At 47.5% G+C, this 18739-nt stretch overlaps 1 protein-coding gene across 1 annotated transcript; it reads right to left on the reverse strand.

Annotated features, from left to right (window-relative positions):
- Window positions 1-16092: 16092 nt before the first annotated feature.
- Window positions 16093-18408, reverse strand: Foxd1 (forkhead box D1). The gene has a single exon (XM_021180944.2). The coding sequence runs from the start codon at window positions 18076-18078 to the stop codon at window positions 16705-16707; it is 1374 nt and encodes a 457-aa protein (XP_021036603.1). The 5' UTR covers window positions 18079-18408; the 3' UTR covers window positions 16093-16704.
- Window positions 18409-18739: the final 331 nt, after the last annotated feature.

Raw genomic sequence — 18739 nt, forward strand, 5'->3', positions numbered from 1 at the left:
ACCCTAGACTGGACTGCATAAGTTCCAGGCCAGTTTGTGCTATACAGCAAGACACTACCTCATATTAAATTATAATAATGTTCTTAAGACAAACATGCAAATCTCCAAGAACTGTTTTTTCAAGTGTGACTCTAGAAATGAGACAATTTGTGTTAAACCTCCACCAGCCCTAATGCGTACAGCAAATCTTCCCTCTAAGTGTTGCCCAGGACCCAAACCTCGAGCAAAGTCTTTCTGTGGCCTTTTGAGGTCTCTTTCCCTGTAACCAGTTCCTAGTTGTATGTGTGAGAGGTCTTCCAGGACCCTTAAGTTTTGTTAAAAAAAAAAAAAGTCTTGCTTAACTTGGTCAGCTTCCTAATTTACTATAGTTGACTCTTGGTGACGTTGGCAATTCACAGAGTTAATCTAGTCCCCAAAGAATGAAGACTTTCAAATAGAATGACAATATTTATGATGCTCCATACCCTTAACATTTTCAATATCGGAACTGTTCACAGGAAACACAGTGGGAAATTATCAAATGTAACGTTAGTAAAACTGTTATAGACATTGCTTGTGAAACTGTATATTGCCCTCATTAATTACAAAAATCTACTAAGGAAAGCGCCTGTCATCAGAAGAAACTCTTAAAATGTGACAACGAAGAATCTTTTTTCTTTGAAATAAGACTCACAGTAAGTCACAGAAAAGTGTCCACGGTGTCTCACATGCCCTTCAGCCTCCTTTCCCCAGTGGAGACATGGTTTATAGCTGCAGTGCCTTGGCAAATTCAGGACAGTGATGTTTCTGTAGCACTATTAAGTACGTTGTATATTTTCCTCATTTTTATGTGCATTTTTATGTGCATTCATATGAAGGAGCTAACCCTGCACAGCTCTAACAGCCTTCAATCCCAGCACTCGGGAGGCAGAGGCAGGCGGATCTCTGAGTTCGAGGCCAGCCTGGTCTACAGAGTGAGTTCCAGGACAGCCAGGGCTATACAGAGAAACCCTGTCTCAAAACAAAACAAAACAAAACAAAACAAAACAAAACAAAACAAAACAAAACAAAACAAAAGACTGGGTAACAAAGAGCAGGTTCTCACAGTTCTAGAGACTGGGAAATCCAAGTACAAGGAGCCAAGATATGCAGGATATGGTAATGATTGTCCTCCTTCCCCTCCTATACCCCCTTCTTCCCGCCTCCCCCTTTGAGGTTTTTAACACAGGGTTTATAATTCCGTAACTGGCTTTGAACTTACAACAGTCTTGTACCTCAGCCTTTAGAGTAAGACTAGAGAGCACAGGGAAGCACTAGCAAGGCTTTCTTGCTCTACTGTCACATGGTTGCAGAAAGGCAGGAAGGGACAAGTCCCCATTCTCACATGGCAAAGGACAGAAAAAGAACCCAGCCTCCAACCCTTTTTATAATGAACCTAGTCAGCAGCCAAGACTCTCCATTAAGTTCTACCTGCTCCTCCCAAAACTCATGCACTGGGAATGTAGTTTCTAATGAATGTGTTTGGGGGACACATCAAACTACAGATCTGTCTGTGTGTGTGTGTGTGTGTGTGTGTGTGTGTGTGTGATGTGTGGTGTGGTGTGGTGTGTGTGTGTGTCTGTCTGTCTGTATGTACGTATATATGTGTGTGTGTGTGTGTGGTGTGTGTGTGTGTTTGTGTGTGTGAGATGTGTGGTGTGTGTAGTGTGTGTGTGTGTGTGTGTGTGTGGTTGTGTGTGGTGTGTGCCCCACTATATACAACTGTATCCCATGTATACATTCATGTAGCAGCCCCCAAATTAAAAGTAGTGCAGAACTAGGAAAAAACCCCTTTTCTGCCCTTTTACACTCATACCTTCTCCCAGTCTTTCCTGTTTCTTGGCATTACTAATCTGTCCTCATTTCTGTAGTATTGTCCCTTCAAGTTAGGCTTGAAAGAGATGACTCATCAGTTAAGAGCACTGGCTGGTCTTCTAGGAGACCCAGGTTCAATTCCCAGCACCCCCATGACAGCTCAGATTTGTAACTCTAGTCCCAGGGGAGTTGATACTCTCTTCTTGGCCTCTGTGAAGATTAGACACATGTGTGGTACACTGCACGAATATACATGCAGACAAAACACCCATACACATAAAAAAGCGGGTTAAAGAGCGTTATACAAATGGAATCATGCAATACCTTACTTTTCTGGGTTCAAAGGCACAAGGATTTTGAAACCCAGTGTATCAGGACCAGAGAATTTTTCCTGGTGTATACTGCTTTGTGTGATTATACTAGCTTCACCCGTTGCATGAATGAATCTGCTCTCTCTCTCTCTCCCTCTCCCTCTCCCTCTCCCTCTCCCTCTCCCTCTCCCTCTCCCTCTCCCTCTCTCTCTCTCTCTCTCTCTCTCTCTCTCTCTCTCTCTCTCTCTCTCTCTCTCTCTCTCTCTCTCTGTCTCTCTCATGCTCCCTCCTTCTCTCTTTCCTTCCCCCTTTGCCTCTCCTTCCTTCCTTTTTTCTTCCACAAATGACTCTACCATAGACATTTGCCTACATGTTTTTCTGTGAACATGGATTCTCATTTTTCTGGTATAGGGGCCCTAGTCTATAGAGTGCAATGCTGGACCGTGTGATAAATGTATTTTTAGTTTTATAAGTCATTAGCTTTCAGGATGACTTTACACTCACACCAGTGATGTATAAGGAATCAGTGTCTCAACAGCCATAGTATTGGGTAGTATTGCTGTTTTTGTTTCATCACTCTTATAGGCACATGGTTTTCTTGTTTGTTTGGGTACTGAGGGGGCATGCATGTGCTGTGGCCCCCAGTGGGGGTCAGAGGACAACTTGTGGGAGTCAGTTCTTTCCTTCCACCTTTTGGGCCTGGGGATCTAACTCTGGTCATCAGGCTTGGCAGCAAGAACCTTTATAAACTGAGTAATCTTGGGGGCTGTAGAGATGGCTGAGCAGCTAAGAGCACTGGCTGCTCTTCCAGAGGCCCTGGGTTCAATTCCCAGCACCCACATGGCAGCTCATAACTGTCTGAAACCCCAGTTCCCAGAGGCTCTGATGCCCTCACACAGATATTATACAAGCAAAACACCAATCAATGTTCATAAAATAAGACTACATAAGTTATTTTTTAAAAAATAAAATAATAAACAGCAATTTTCTGGCCTTTGCTATTTTAAAATAAGTGATTTGACTTATTTGTCTGACATCATGATAACTCAGCGGGGTTGTTTTACTCCCATACTGCCTTCCTGAGTGTAAACTTGATGCCTTATTGTAGATTTATATGAATTTTTAGATTTGAGATTATAAAGCTGAATGTTCCCAACTTCGAATTTACCAATGTTCAGTAGGAGCAATCAAAAATATGTTTCTGGTTGCTCTAGGCACTCTCCTTTCTCCTGTGGTTCCAACAGACTGGTTCTTAAACTCACTCTTCTTCCTGAAGGAAAGGTTCCAGGGCTGCATGCTCCTGTTACTGTTGAAAGGAGCAAGGACTGATAATGGCCTTACTGGCCTCTGCTTGGTCATTCATGGCACAAACTAGGAGCAGGCTGGCTCGATGGGTAGATTGCCCAGGGGAGAGGCTGTGAGCAGGACAATTGGACAATCCTAATCCTGCAAGTTTGCTGTGCTTTTCTCTGTTTGAAGTTAACTGGTCTGTGTGGTGACCCACAGACAGGGTAACTGTGTTAGTTGCAAATTGGAACACTTTACTTTCAAACGGAATTCAAAGCACACTTGACAGGCTGCTGCATTAAGTACTTACATGTCTGAGACAGAACAAACTGGATACAATTTACTTTCCCCCTCAAGTTCATGCCTTTCTTTGTGAAGAGGCCCAGAGTACCTACTACTAGTCTTAGGGGGATGAAATGGCAAGTAGGAAATAGAATCCAATTACAAAAGCAGCCTGTGGCTTCTGCTCTCCAAGCAGCTACCCACAATTGCATCTTGAAAAGGTTGTAGCCCATGGCTGCTGCTGCTGCTGCTGCTGCTGCTGCTGCTGCTGCTGCTGCTGCTGCTGCTGCTGCTGCGTGTGGGTGGACTGTTTTGGTTTCCTCGGGTTTTTTTAAGATTACCTTTCTGGTTGAAAATGGAAGGTTGAGGTTTTATGGGGAAGGGCATCCAAACTAAAGCTTTGCAGTGTTTGTTTCACGTTTGTGCAAATTGTTTACACCCTAAACTGATTTACAGAGAGGGATTCAAGCGAATACATCTTGCAAATGTGATGATGAAGAAAAGAGGCAAAACTGAATGATCCTATTTATATGAAATGGGAGAAAGTGTGAGACCCATTTAATGGTATAAAAGCAAGAGTAGTTGGTAGAAGGAGGTGCTGTTTATTATGAAAAGGCTGGGGGAGGCTCTTCTGTCCTGTCTTTCTGTTTAATCCTGATCTAAGAACTCTTAGCTAGGTACACATCCACCAACCTGCATGCATACTTAGGGGTTACACACGTGACTATATGTATGTTAATCTTTAATTAAAACTCAAATTACCAGCTGAAATGGAAAAATAAGAGGTTTGTGATTAAAATCACGGACAGTACGGACTAGGGGGTTCTTATTCAAAGTTTCCAGGAACTGGAAATGTTTGAAAATCGTCATTTTCTCCAATGTAAATAAGCCTCTTTAAAAAAAATCTTTTCTCCTTTTTGCCCCTCCCAGAGTCCTAGCAGGCTGGATTTATGTTCCAATGTCATGCATATTGTAACTGTTAAATTAAAATATCGTGAGGTGGGGTGTGGAAGCAATAAAACTCTATTAAGATCAGTTTAGGCCTTTAAAAAAATTCCAGGATTCCTCTCACTCACATGACATCTTTCATTTTTGTTTTTGAAGTTTGGATCCAAGGAATTCTGTGCACTGTGGGTTGACATTTAGTTAATAGCATCTTCCTCCAAGGTTCCATTTTCTAAATTAACATGATTAAGAACAGTGACCTGATGATATTTCTTGCACATCTGGCTCTTTTCCAAGAGAAGGGGGAGGAGGAGGAAGAATTAAAGCAAAAAGAGGAGAGAAAGCAAGAAACCAAATCTTCTCGTTCAACTTCGTTTTAGGACAAAGCGTTTCAAATTTTTGTAAAAGTATCAGACAACACTTTCTCGCCAACAAGAGCTTTCCTTTCATACAAAAATCTCTATTTGCAAATGACTTCTCTTTTAGTTCCCTAATAGCTTGTGTCTGGCAGTCTCCCTATTAAGCATCGGGAAAGATAAATAGAAATATGTTTACAATACAACCATAGAAATAGCTTGCTCAAGGAATCAAGTTAGGTTTTAATTAAGACGTTAATTGAGTATGGGCTGAGAGGAAACTAAGAAGGTTGAAGGGTGTGCTAAGGCCCTCTAGGCACATAGTTGGTTCTGAAGACATTTTTCTGAGAAAAAAAAAAAGGAAGGAAGGAAGGAAGGAAGGAAGGAAGGAAGGAAGGAAGGAAGGAAGGAAGGAAGGAAGGAAGTCCTAACAAAAAGTACAAATTATTTCTGCTTGTAAGGAACTCTGTCAGTGCCACATAGACCAATAGAGTGTACCGAGTAAGCACCCGACCCACTTCCTGTCATCCACAAATGCTTTCCCTCAGAATTTCACGTTAAAAGGAGTGTGGGGTGTGGAGAAGGGACGGATACGTAGGAAGTGAGGGATAAGGAAGATGACTACGTGAAGAGAGTGAAGACAGCCGTACTTGTGAAAGCGTTGAGAGGGAGCCGCCTTGCTTTCCACTCTGGTGCCCCCAGCACCCCTGTGCTGAGTCTTCCAGCGCTGTTGGCTGGGCCTTCTGCTTGGGGTAGGGTCTGGGGCTCTGAAAGGAGGGGAAAGCAAGGGCCGGGCAACAGGTGGGAAGGTGGCGGACTTTTGTCTCCTGAAAGGAAAACGGCTGCGCAGAAAGGGCGGAAAGCAGTGGCGCACAGGAAGGGGGTCTGCAGGGTCCCCGAACTCTCGCCATCGCCCCCGGTTCCCTAATTAGAGAGGGGATGCAGGGTGGCATTAGTTCCCAAACGTTTTAATCGAGCCTCTTTTCAATGGCTAGGGATAAATGTAGCCACTGTTACTCTGTAGTGAATGAGTCTCTAAGGCCCCCGCCCGGCCCCCAGCGTGACCATTCAGGGCTCTTTTCACAACCCCGAAGCCGTTCAGTCCCTGGGCCTAGCGACACTGCAGAGTGCTCCTAATTAGTCTAATTAGAAAGGTGGATTGATAGATGGAAAGAAGACAGAGCCGGGTTAGGAAGATGCTCAATGCTGCCAATCTCCGCTGGCTTGCCGTTTATTCTCTCTGGAAAGAAAAGGCCGCCAAGGAGGAGGTTGGAGCCGAGGCTGTGCTGCCGTGGCTCGCGGGCTGGGCGGTCTGTGACCCCGCGCCACCCGCCCACAACCGCGATTTGCAACCGGAGAGCAGCGTCTCGGGGCCACGCCGCCGCATCCCCGCCCGCATTATCGCGGGACACCAGGGCCTCGAGCGGGAGGTCCACGCGGGGTCGGCGCGCGCATGTGGACGCTCTGTGCATCCCCATAGCGACTAGTGCCCCCGTGGTCCCAGAAGGCTAGCGGTTGGAGGTTGGAGGAGCAGTCCTGGCTGGCCCTGGCTGCAGAAGCACCCCAGTAGTGACTGCGCTGTCGCCCGCACATTCCTGGCGGGGAGGGAAGGGAGCCGCCCGGGTGGCGCGCAGAGCACTGAGCCTTTAATTAGGCTATAAATCAGGCCGAGGAGTGAGGGGGAGTCTGTGCAGGTGTAAAAACAGCCGGGAGAGCCGGGACTGAGCGGCCGCTGAGCCCCGGCAGGTCAGAACCTCTAGCCAAAAACATCTCCAAAGTCCGCTGACAACCAAATAAACAGCCCAGGGCCGGGCGGGCAGAGCTGCGCTGTGCTCAGAAGGTTGCTCGCCCTCCGGACTCCGCTGCGCAGCTAGACCAGGAAGAGCGCAGCAAATTCCTCGCCCTTGCCGTCCTTCCCTAGCCCGCGCGGCGTTCTGCGACGTGGAATGTTGGACTGTAAGGGTTGGGGACTGCCACGCTCTGGGGCTGCGGGCGACCTCGGGCCAGGCCTTTGCGCAGCTGGCTGCAGCCCTTGCGGAGCCAGGAGTGAGGTCCCTCTGTCCCCTGCTAGGCCCAAGAGACAGAAACTGCTTCCTGGCCGGAAAAGATAACCCGGTATCAAGGGAGATCGGGAAGTAATTCGGTGCACGGCTCGGGAGCAAACCACTGGGCGAGCGAACGAGCGAGGGGGGGGGGGTAGGGAGAGAGAGAGGGAGGGAGGGAGGGAGGGAGGGAGAGAGAGAGAGAGAGAGAGACAGAGAGAGAGAGAGAGAGAGAGAGAGAGAGAGAGAGAGAGAGAGAGAGAGAGGCCCCAGTGGCAGACGGATTCACGTACAAAGGAAAACAAGAGTCTCGTTAGATCATTTTTCTGGACATTGTTTAAGGTCTGAAAGGAACCAAATCGTTTCAAAATGTTGCCAGTAAAAATTATCCTATGTGGAATGCAAGTAATCCTTTTAGGTTCCTGTCAACTGTTTCCACAAAAGGAATCCGATTTTTCAAATCAAAGATCCAAAAAGTCTTCGGGGAGAGATTTATTACATGCCAGAGCTTTAGTTACAGAATAGAGTTACAATAACAACCGTCACCCACCAACTCCCTAGAATAAGGGGTCCCATCCCACATCATTCTAAAGACGCGTGGGAGACGGTGTTTCTGGAGCCCTGCTATGTGTGCAGCTGGAGGGGGTCGAGGGAAAGGAGAGGAAAGCAAAGAAATATCAAATTCCTTAAGTAGAACAGCACAGCTTTATCCTCTGTACCCCTGGTTACTGTTGAAGAAGAAAACAAGATCCAAACTGGGTGACTTGGACCCAGTTTCTTGGCAATGACAATTTTAAAGGTGAGGTGAACGCTTGGATTGCATTTCAAAAGAAAGTGGAGGCAAAACTCTTGGAGGGCTGTGCACCCTCAAAGGTCCAAAACGCAGTCTCTCCAAAAGGGTTTGAAAATTTTATACAGAAATTTCTCAAATGGGGGGTTATTTAAAATTTTTATTTAAATTCTATATAAAAAAGTACTCTGTTATTTTCAGTTTTCTCTCATCTGTAATAAAATGTTTAAACGTGGGAAGAGAAAAGCCTTTGGATTTCACAGCTCACTCTCTGAGTGTAACTCTCCACGGGCCCCTGTGAACACAACCTCAATTTGTGCAGGGTTAGGGTTAGGGTTCACAGTACAGGAGGGCCTGATAACAACCATCCCCCGCCCCCTCGCCCTTCTCATTTCTTCTCTGAGAAAACTGGAAGCTAAAGACACTGAGTGATCCATCAGAAGAATGCCTTCTAAAATGAGGAGGCAACTCAGACTCACAGCTCTCTGCTTGAAGGAGTTGACACTCTATTACCTCAGTACCCCAAAGCTACTTACACGGGGGTATTTTACAAATAAAGTGGCTACATGACAAAGATATTATCAAGACAATGTCATCAGCTTAGTTTATGTACTATTGACATTTTTAGTAATTTTTTTTAAAAAGTGTTTTAATGGAGAAAGAATTATATACCTAACCTTCCCCCTTCCCATAGTTTCCTGCTAAAATGGCTTGTTCCCCCTGATCACTAAGGATGCTTAGTTAATTAAAGGCAGCCTGGTGTCAAGAATTCTTTAATTTGTTTCTTATATTTAAAGGGATTTATAATATAGCAGGTGCTCCTTAAACAGTGCAGCCTAATCCTACTTTTCAAAGCTCAGGGGTTAAAGAGATGATCAGTAGATGAACTAGTTGAGGGAAGAAACAGAGCGAGAGGTTAGAAGAACGTGTTTAAAACATGATCCATTTGTTTATTTTAGAAAAGGTGAGAAAGTTATCGGTCCAAACACACATCTGACTGCAGTGAGGGCAAACCATCATCTCTTTAATCCTCATTATTTCTAGAAAGGACTGAGTGATAGCTGATTTCACACAGAGACAAATTAAAAAAAAAAAAAGGAAGTGTTTATACAGTTATAATTCAGGGGTTTAGTTTTCTTATCCCGTAGTTTGGAGATTTCTCTTCTCCTTTCTTTTATTCCTGAATGAATAAGATGCAGGAAGAAGCCACACAGAGACTATGATTCTCTATGTTAGTATGTTTTATATTTTCCAGAACATTTTCATATAAACTATTGTATGGTTACACGCACCTTCTGAGAAAAGAAAAAGAAGGAAAGCATGAGAAAAGAGGAAGAAAGAAAGCTGCCCAGGAGAGTGGAAACTGACCTAACAGTTAATTTCAATGTAGCCTTTGTTCTATGGCTTTAGAGATTGTTTGGGTGATGATTTTAACAATGTAATCTTGCAGCCATTTCCATGCACTCAAAACTCAATAGGAGTAAGGAAAAGTAGAATGGAGTAGTTCCCATTCACAAAAGTCTTTTCCTACAGACTTTTCCCAAGATGTGTTATTTTGATTATTGAAAACATTTTCTTTTTTAAAAAAACAAAACAAAACAAAACAGGAATTGTTAGCTAAGTGTGCAAAGTAGGAATTCATCTGTGTCCTCCCCTCTTTTTGTTTGCCAATCTGTGATTGATCAAGTTACAAGTAAGAGCCAGCTAGTGGTCTGTCCTGGCTCTCTCTGGAGCAATGGGACTCCGGCAAAGCATTCTCTTCCTCTACACTGCTTCTCTCTGAGTCAGCTGGGCCTAGCTTGTATTTGGCTTAACCAACCAGAACAGTTCCACTCCAACACGCTACACACAAGGAAATGCCCTACCTTGAAAAATATCATTGATAAGAGTGGAAAATATCTTTCTATCCTGTTTCCTAATTTCATGTTCAAACTTTCCAAATTGTTCAAATAAGCATGCAGTTTTATTGATTGATTTGCGGGCGGGGCCGGGGGGACTTTCAAAGTGTGGAATTCAAAAGTAATAATAATTTTCTGGGATTTAAAAACGATAACTGCTCTTCTCATCTTTTCATCGGAAGGTATGTTATTATGAATTCTTGATTGCACTCTTCATCTCACCATTTCTCAAGCCTTGTACATGCCTAGCAAGTGCTCTGCCCCTGGGTTGTATCCCTAGCTCTGGGTGGGATGTCTTTTTTATGACCCCCAAACCCTGCCTGAGAAAGCTATCCTCTTTGGAATAGCAGTGGGCAAGGGTGAACTGGCAGCTAGTCTGAAATTCATCAACCAGCGCTTTCGGGAGAACTCTGCCAGGGCAGGAAGGAACTACCCATAGGTTCACTGCTGTGCAGGCTCCTGTGCTGTGGATTCAGCCTAAGGGGATTGCAATTCCTGACTGCAGCACATTACCTAGAGCTAGCTGTGCGCGGAGAGCAAAGTCTTCAAAGGTATGTTTGCAGAAAAGAAGGGACACATTCTTACAGGCAAAGCTGTTTTCTCTTTAATTACGGAGTCAGTCTGACGCCTTATATTACCTTCCCTTCTTAAAATAGAACTACGTGGCCTTGCAAGACCTCCTTAGCAGTGTAGAAACGTGTGCTCAACTGGCAGACTTTGACGTTTAAAAAAAAATCTACAAGAAGGGGCTGGAGAGATGATTCAATGTTGATGCCCAGCACCCAGGAGAGTTCAGTTCAGTATCAGAGAAACCAATGTCCTCTTTTGACCTCCACAGGCACCAGGCATGCATGTGGTAACCGACATACATACATGAAAAACACTCATACACATAAGGTAATCTGTTGTACTCTACAAGAGATGTGGGAAAGAGATATAGGTAAAGAGTACAGCATGACCTGCTTGTGATGTAGTCACACAGAACCTCTTCTGAGCAGGTTTTAAAGAAGATTGCTGATGCCAAAAAAGAAAGAAAGGAAAGAAAGAAAGAAAGAAAGAAAGAAAGAAAGAAAGAAAGAAAGAAAGAAAGAAAGAGAGAGAGAAAGAAAGAAAGAGAAAAAGAAAAAGAAAAAGAAAAAGAGAAAGAAAGAAAAGAAAGAAAAATGAAATATGGGTTGTTAGGCAGTTCCATGTAGAACTAGGTTGGGGGCGGGGGCTGTGAAATAATTAGCTGTTCACTCTAAACACATCTAGATCAATAGGCTTCTCGTGGATGTGGTATAGAAGAGAGCGTGTTGAGCCTGCAGCAATAAAAGAAAAAAATGGCTTTCACTGTGCCCTCCAAACATCTTTACTGCCACTATATGGTTCAACAAGCCACAGTAACAAAGGGCGACAGGGTCTTATGAAAATAAAATAGGGTTTCAGTAGTGAAGTTCCAGTAGCTATGACCTTAGGCAAGTCATTTATCCTCGTTTGAGCTTTGGTATCTGGTTTATAAAGCAGAGTCCAGAATGATTCTTTTCAAAGCGAAATCTATTAGGCCCCTTTCAAAAGACTGTTGGTGGCCTGGGGGTGTAGCTTGTTGGTGAGCATGAGGTCCTGAGTTCAGCGCCCAACGCTGCAAACAAATAAAACTTATCAAAATTAAGGCATTATTGCTGAGATATTAGTGGAGACCTTTCATTGAAAGAGAATCTAAAGGTTGTTGAGGGCACGGCTGGAATAGGAAAGGGAATCTTGGGGTGCCCAAGATATCTGCTTCTGGGATCAGGCATAAACTACTACATGGGGTGTATCCAGCTGTGAAAAGCTAACGTGATGTCTGCGCTCTTCTGTATATGTTATATTCTTAAAAGTTAGAGTCGCTCAGAGTGGACGTTGTTTGGTTTTGAAAAAGGGTGAAACAGGTGGTTTGGTTATGCAGCTCAGGCTGGCCTCAAATTCCTGCCCCAGACACCAACACATTGGGTGCACATACTTTTTACAGTTAGGATGCTGGTGTGAAGACTGAGATCAACGCAAACTTTATAATCACGCCCCTTCCCCCTCAATCTCAGCTCCTACCAACCTGCCACACCTAAAAGCTTGGAGGGGATTCTCTGGTCATCAGCTGTTATTTTTCTCCTCCCAGACTTCGCTTGCTGGTGACTTAGGGGAGTTTTCTTGGTAAAGAAACTGGAGAAATGAACCAGGAAGCCTCCAGACCACCAGAAGGGTCTGCAGTAAAAAGTAGCCCAAGCTGGTCACATCAAGAACTAGATTGGACCAGAGAGAAGTGATGGGCAAAGGAACTAGCCAGAAAGTGAATTGAGTTGGGTCCTTAGCAGCCCTGAGCAGCTGGCCAAGATCAGAGGCTCCATCTTCCTGTCAAACATAAGTGGATCTGAGTTGGCAGCCTATTTATTGCTAAAGTCAAAGAGCTAGATTTTACACTAAACATATTTACACATTTACATTCATGGCCCTCTAAACACACCACATTTCACTGGCCGTGACATCAAACACGTTTACCAACAGAAAACATATGCCTAATTACAAAATCATAGGGGGAGAGAGGCAAGTGGTGGCTGATGGGCACTGAGCGTTCCTGCCCCTAGGTGACTCAGTGGTACCACAAGGAAGCTGGCAGAGTTGAGTAAGGACAATGTGTCTCCCTAGGTCCATCCCTGTCTGGTTCAGTTCTAGAAGGTGTTCTAAACTGGGGGGCGAGGTGGGGGGGTATTCCAATTAAATGCCCACTGAAGTTCTCTGACAAAGCCAGATGAGACCAGTGCTATCCCCGGGGAGATTTGATTTGGGTTGAATTTGACCCTGATAACACTGTTTAAGTTATCCCCCACATAACTTTGCTCTGTTAGTAATAAAAGCAGGTGCAAATAGAATGTGTGGTTAGCAGATAATTTAAAGAGCATATAGCCTAGAGTCCTTGAGTCGTAGCTGTGGGTAGTAGGGTCAGATCTTTCCCCAACAGCAGTTGGTTTAAAACCACCTTAAGCAGCTCCCAGTTTGGACTTCCCTCGTGGGAGGAAAGCAGAGTTTCCAGGGCCAGAGAGAGAAAAACAAAATAGGCACAGCCTCAACCAGTGGCCCCTGCCAGCCTTTAATAAACTACAGGGTCTGGTATTCCATCAAAATAATCACCTTCCATCAGAATGAGCACTCCCCACCCCCATCCCCCCACTCTCCCCCTCCCCCCCCACTCCCCCCCCCACTAGCCCAGGCGGCGAGCTACGGGAAGACATGTGGATTTATGAAAAAGAAAAATTTTTCAAGTGACAGAAGCCTTTTCCCTGAGATGCATGCTCACTGTAAATGCTTGGAGGATGTGCGTGTCCAGAATTCATCCGCAGATCCATCCGCAAAGTTTGGGCACAAGAAGACTGCTGGGCAGGGGACAGAAAAGCTTAGGTGGGTGCACATAAAGATGCTTCAACAAGTGAAAGATGGGGAAAGCTCCCCGCCGCTTTCCCTTCACTTCCTCAGTTACATGTTTCTTTTCTTTTTCTTTCTTTCTTTTTTTTTTTTTCTTTTTCTTTAATAGGAAAGGAAGTGCCTCTTAAATGTGTGGGGTGGGAATGGAGAGGAAACCCGTTGCTGAGCAGAAGCGCTAGGTTTTTTTTGTTTTTTTTTTAAGACATAAAATAATTACCCGATAGAGAAAGAAATCAACCAAGAAGCAATCTGAGGTCATGACACCATGTGTGGTACAAGGAGCGATTCAGCCCATAAGGGCTTCATTACCCCCGCAATAGATAACATTTGGCTAAATCTAGCTGCAGATTAAATCCCCGCAGCACAACAGAGCCTTGAATGGAGAGGCTCCTTTTTGTGTGGTCCTTCCTCGGGAGCTGCCTGAACCATTAGCCCCAATATATCCCTCTCCCCATTAACTGCAATTCCCTCCCGACAGCGCTTCGGTCATTTGTCTCCAAGCTCTACGGGGGCGTTTGATGAGTAAAGAAACAAGGAGAGGAGAGAAAGGCGTCGGGTTAATGAGTTGTAGCAAATCCACACTTTGTAGTCGGGAGGAGGAGAGCTGGTGGCCAATGTTTGTCCAACTGGTTTATTTTTCGAGACCCAGGCTATTGAGGAAGGCCTGTTCGAGCAGCCTTCTTGCCTACAAACACACAAACATCCTTCTGTTTGCCTTCAAAGAAAAGGGGTGGGGTGGGGGACCAGCACTGGATTTGCATGCGAATGAGGAGCCCCAGGAGGAGACATCCTTGCCCATCAAAGGCCTGGGTAGACCCGCTGCCTTTGTTCCAACACCTGCTTGTCAGCACAGCCTGGCCAGGCGTGCCCCACTCTCCGGGCTCACCAGCCCAAGGCCCACGGTCCACTCCTCGGTCTACACCCAAAGTCCTTACGGCTCTGGGCCCATACCTTAGGGCCTCTTACTGTACCCAGCATCAGTTCGCCGACCAGGTTTGCTGAGTAAAGCCCACAGCAAACGCCCAAATCTCAGAAAGTAGGCTGAACCTGGTGGTATGCAACAGACTAAACAAGCTCACGGCACCCAGCCTGACCAAAAGCAGGTTTGTGGTCTGCTGCCCGCGAGGGTGATGTGGGAGCCAAGCACAGGGACCCCAGCGCCAGCACTGAGCCACCCTGAACCTCGTGTACTGAAAGCCTATGGAGACGGGAATAAAACTCCGCACTTTATTAAGATGTGAAGATGTGTGATCAAAAGAAAAGACGTAGCTGAGATTCCCTGCTTTCTGGGCAGCTACACATTCATCCTGGGGGGGGGGGGAAGGAGGTGAAGAATCGCACAGTTTTGGTTTTGCCTTTCTTCGCAATAACTTTCAAATCCAAAAGTCGGCTCTGTGCATTGCACAAGTCTACCTTCAGGAGGTGCCGTGCCTCTCTATGGTTTACCTTTGGATCCTGCCTGCGAACGCCTCTGCAAAAGGGCTCCTGGGATGCAGAGGGTCTGGGGCTCCGGGTCTGCTTTCTTTAAAATTTTTATTAGAGTACAAGAAGCCTTTGAATATAAGATCTTCACCTACAACTTGCTATATATTTAGTGGTACTTTTCAGGTGTAAATATCTTTACTCTAACCTCAAATTTACCATCCTCCACAAATCTCTTGGGGGGGGGGGGAGGGTGCAAACAAACAGAATTTCATCTTGAGGTTTTGAGTCTTTTTCTTCTTCAGAAGAGACCAGGCTTCAAATATGGCCAGCCCTGCACAGTACTGGCCTGTTATGCAGACGTCATGATTAGATAGATTCAATCTGTGAGTCTTCAGATATTATAGTGTGTACACTTACCACACTTTAAAGAAACTGAACAAACAGATCTCTACTGCAACCTGCTGACCCAAAGCATTCAAATTATGTGTTACATATGCACCCATCTGCTATAAGCAGGGCTCGCAGTACCATCTGTACGTAGCCAAGACTAGCCTCAGCTTCTAAAAGGAACTACAAGTTGAATGTAACCAGCACTGAACGCCTTAAAATTCGAAAAGGGATGCCCTAAATCACCCAAACTGTTATTTAGTTCTGTAAACACCCAGGTACTTTCATCGTTAAATCTTTGAACCACATACTCTGTTAAAGTTGACAAATTCTCTTGCGCTTGGGTTATTCATTTTAAGCCAAAATCCCAGTCATCTTGCCTTTGCACTCAGAACTCATTTGTATAATCCCTGGACTCGCTTTTACCTTAAAGACCAGAACTTTCATATATAATTCATGATATAAATGTAAATATTTGCTTATCCAGGACGTTTACACCTTTAAACAGATAATCTCCTCATCTCTTTTTTGCTGTTAAAATTGTAAACTAGAGATGGGCCCTGCCTGTGTTGTTCCCATCCCAGTTTAACATAGTGTTTGAGCATTTTTTTTGTACAACATTTTGCTGATAAGTGAGCCGAAATTAACTCGAGAATTTCTAAAATAAAATTGAACACTCCTGTTAAATTACCTTAGAGTGACTAAAACATCTCCCTGATCTTAAACATGGACAAAGCTTGGACTTGGAATTATGTAGCAAAGTAACAAAGCTTTCATTTGCTGTCACTAAAAACAAGTTCCGTGCAGCGGGTGGCTTTGACTTGGAAAGTTTAAATGAAGAACTGTGGCAGTATGGCATCCCGGTTTTGTTAGTCTTTCTTTGAAAGTACTGTTTAAGTAGATCCTGGACTGAGTTCAGACTCATCTATTCCACCTTTTTTCTTCTTAACAGAAAAGAAACTAAGAAAGGGACAATTCAGCCAATTACTTAGGTGGCTTTTCTTTGAAAATTAAGCATTTTATTTCTGAAAAAAAGTGTAAAAATCTTACATTAGAATAGTACAATAATAATTGCCAGTAAAATTTACAATACTCCTTGCAAAGAATACGTAGTAAGTACAAAATAAAAATTCCGCATGTCCATTATGATACAAAACACAGGTTAAAAATAGGAAAATTTCGACTTGTTTCTTGTGTAAACATGTTAATTTTTTTCTTTTTATTTTCTTTCCATGAAAAAAGTATACCAAACAAGAGTGAACAAGTAGAGGCATTTCTTGGAGACTTTTACTGGTTTTCTATAAGCTGCATTTAAACATTACTGATTTTTTTTTTTTCTTAAACGCCTGGACCTGAGAATCTCTACACCTCAAAAAGGTCTTAGTTTTGATGATTTTGCTTGTTTTTTTTTTTTTTCTCAATTTGTCAAAAGTCAAGGAAATTCCTAGTGCCAAGACAGAGCGACTCCCCTCCTTCCCACCCCAAGTCAGGGTTGCAGCATAGGGCGATTTTGCATAAATAGATGGACCCTCTGAGCTAAACTGCGTGACGCCCCAGCTGTCGCCCAACACAGTCTGGTCCAAGAATCCGAAGCGGCGAAAATGGGGGCGCGAGGTCGCCGAGGACCGGGAGGGGCTAACGAAACCAACCCCCCATCCGGAGAAAGAAGCCGGGGGTCCTACCTTCGCTCTCTCCCGCGCGCTAACGGCGTTTCTAACAATTGGAAATCCTAGCAGTAAAGTTCTCCACACTGGACAGCGCAGTCCCTTGGTGCAGAGTTCCCAGCGCGGCGGACGAGGACACAGAGGAGGCGGCGGCCGCGGCGGCGACCACGAGCGAGCGGGTGAGCGCGACGGCGGGACCAGCAGCCGCCTGCACTGCGCAACCCCCGCCCCCGGGTCCCGGGGCGGTCCCGCTGGCGGCCCCGGACGAGGCGTGCGCCCCGGCGGCCGCGGGACCCCGAGTGCGCCCGATGAGGCTCTCGATGGAGAAGGGCGAGCGTGAGAGCGCTGCGGCGCCCGGGCCTCCCGCCTTGACTGCGGCCGCCTGCAACGGGCCGGGCAGGGCGGCGGCCAGCGCGTGTGACCGGTAGCCGAAAGCGGTCCGCGCCAGCTCGGCGGCCGCACCGGGAGGCGGCGGCGGCGGAGGAGGAGGCGGGGGCGAGTGCGGATGGAAGGCGGCGGCGGCTGCCGCGGCGGCAGCGGCAAAGAGCGCGGAGGGCGGCGCGCAGGGTGGCAGCTGCAGGCCGTAGGCGCAGCCGTAGGCTCCGTAGCCGCAGGCGGGCGGCGGCGGCGGCGGCGGGAAGAGCGCGGCGCCCGGGTCCCCCGCTCCCGCTGCCGGCCCCGCACCGCGCAGCAGCAGCGCCTCGGCCGCCGCGTGGGGAGCAAGTAGCGGCTGGCGCTTGAAGCGCTTGCGGCGCCGCAGGAAGCTGCCGTTGTCGAACATGTCTGCGGACTCCGGGTCGAGGGTCCAGTAGTTGCCCTTGCCCGGGTTGCCCGGTTCGCGCGGGATCTTGACGAAGCAGTCGTTGAGCGACAGGTTGTGACGGATGCTGTTCTGCCAGGCGGGGAACTTCTCTCGGTAGTAAGGGAAGCGGCTGCTGATGAACTCGCAGATCTCGCTGAGCGTCAGGCGCTTCTTGGGGCTCTGCAGGATGGCCATGGTGATGAGCGCGATGTACGAGTAGGGCGGCTTCACCAGCGGATTCTTAGCGCCCCCGCCCGTGCCCGCGCCCGTACCACCTCCCGCGCCGCCTCCCGCTCCCGCGCCGCTGCAGCCGCCGGACCCCGTCCCCGGAGCGGGCGCAGGACCCGGAGGCGCGGGGGACGCGGCGGGCCGCGAGGCCAGCAGCAGGTCATCGTCGTCGTCGTCCTCCTCCAGGTCCTCGAGATCGTCCTCCCCGGCGTAAGAGCGCCGCCGCCGCTGGGCCGAGCTGGGCAACCCGGACCCGCTGCCGCGGCGGCCGCCGCCGCCCTCGTCGTCATCGTCCTCCTCCTCCTCCTCGTCGTCCTCGCCCTCCCCCACCACGTCGATGTCTGTCTCCTCCGCGAGGCCGGAGGCATCGGACATCTCCGTGCTCAGGGTCATAGCTGGGGCGGCGCGGTGGCGCGGCGGCACATAGGGGCACCGGGCTCCCGGCTCCCTGGCCTCCCCAGGCCGACCCCGGAGCGGCGGACCCGGAGCGAGCACGCCACGCTGAGACGCGCGGCTGCAGGAGGTGGCTGGGGCCGCTCCGCTCCGCTACTTGGCGAGCCGGGCTGCGCGCGGTGTTTGCGCTCCCCGGCTCGGCGGGCACCGGGTGGCGGGCGCTCTAGACTTGACCTTTTCCACTGCGGTCCCTTTAGCCTGGTCAGTCCAGGAGGGGGTGGCTGGACCCTGGCGGGCCAGTCGGTGTCGGGCGCCCAGAAGGGCGCGGGACGAGTGAGAATCTAGAAACGGAGCTCGGCAAGGCCAGGGCTGAGTCCAGAAGAGGGCGGACCTTGTCTGGGCTTATAGCAGAAGGGGGCTTGTCACATGGTGTGCACGTCAGAGCGCGGCCCAGGGAAGGAAAAGAAAGGCGAGGGAATCGGCGTGCAGGGAGAGAAAGTTCACCCGCAGGAGGGGCAGCAGCAAGAGTTGGAGACTGAAGCCCACTATTTCTTGCCAAGGTATTGGATATCCTGAATCCCACCCTAGCCAGCCGCGAGCCCGACCCCAGAACTACAGGAGTTCAATCCCCCAGCCTGATTCTCCCGGATTAGCCCTCAGC

This window comes from Mus caroli, unplaced genomic scaffold (genome assembly GCF_978045245.1).
Source record: "Mus caroli unplaced genomic scaffold, Mus_caroli_1 scaffold_15, whole genome shotgun sequence".
NCBI classification, from domain to species: Eukaryota; Metazoa; Chordata; class Mammalia; order Rodentia; family Muridae; genus Mus; species Mus caroli.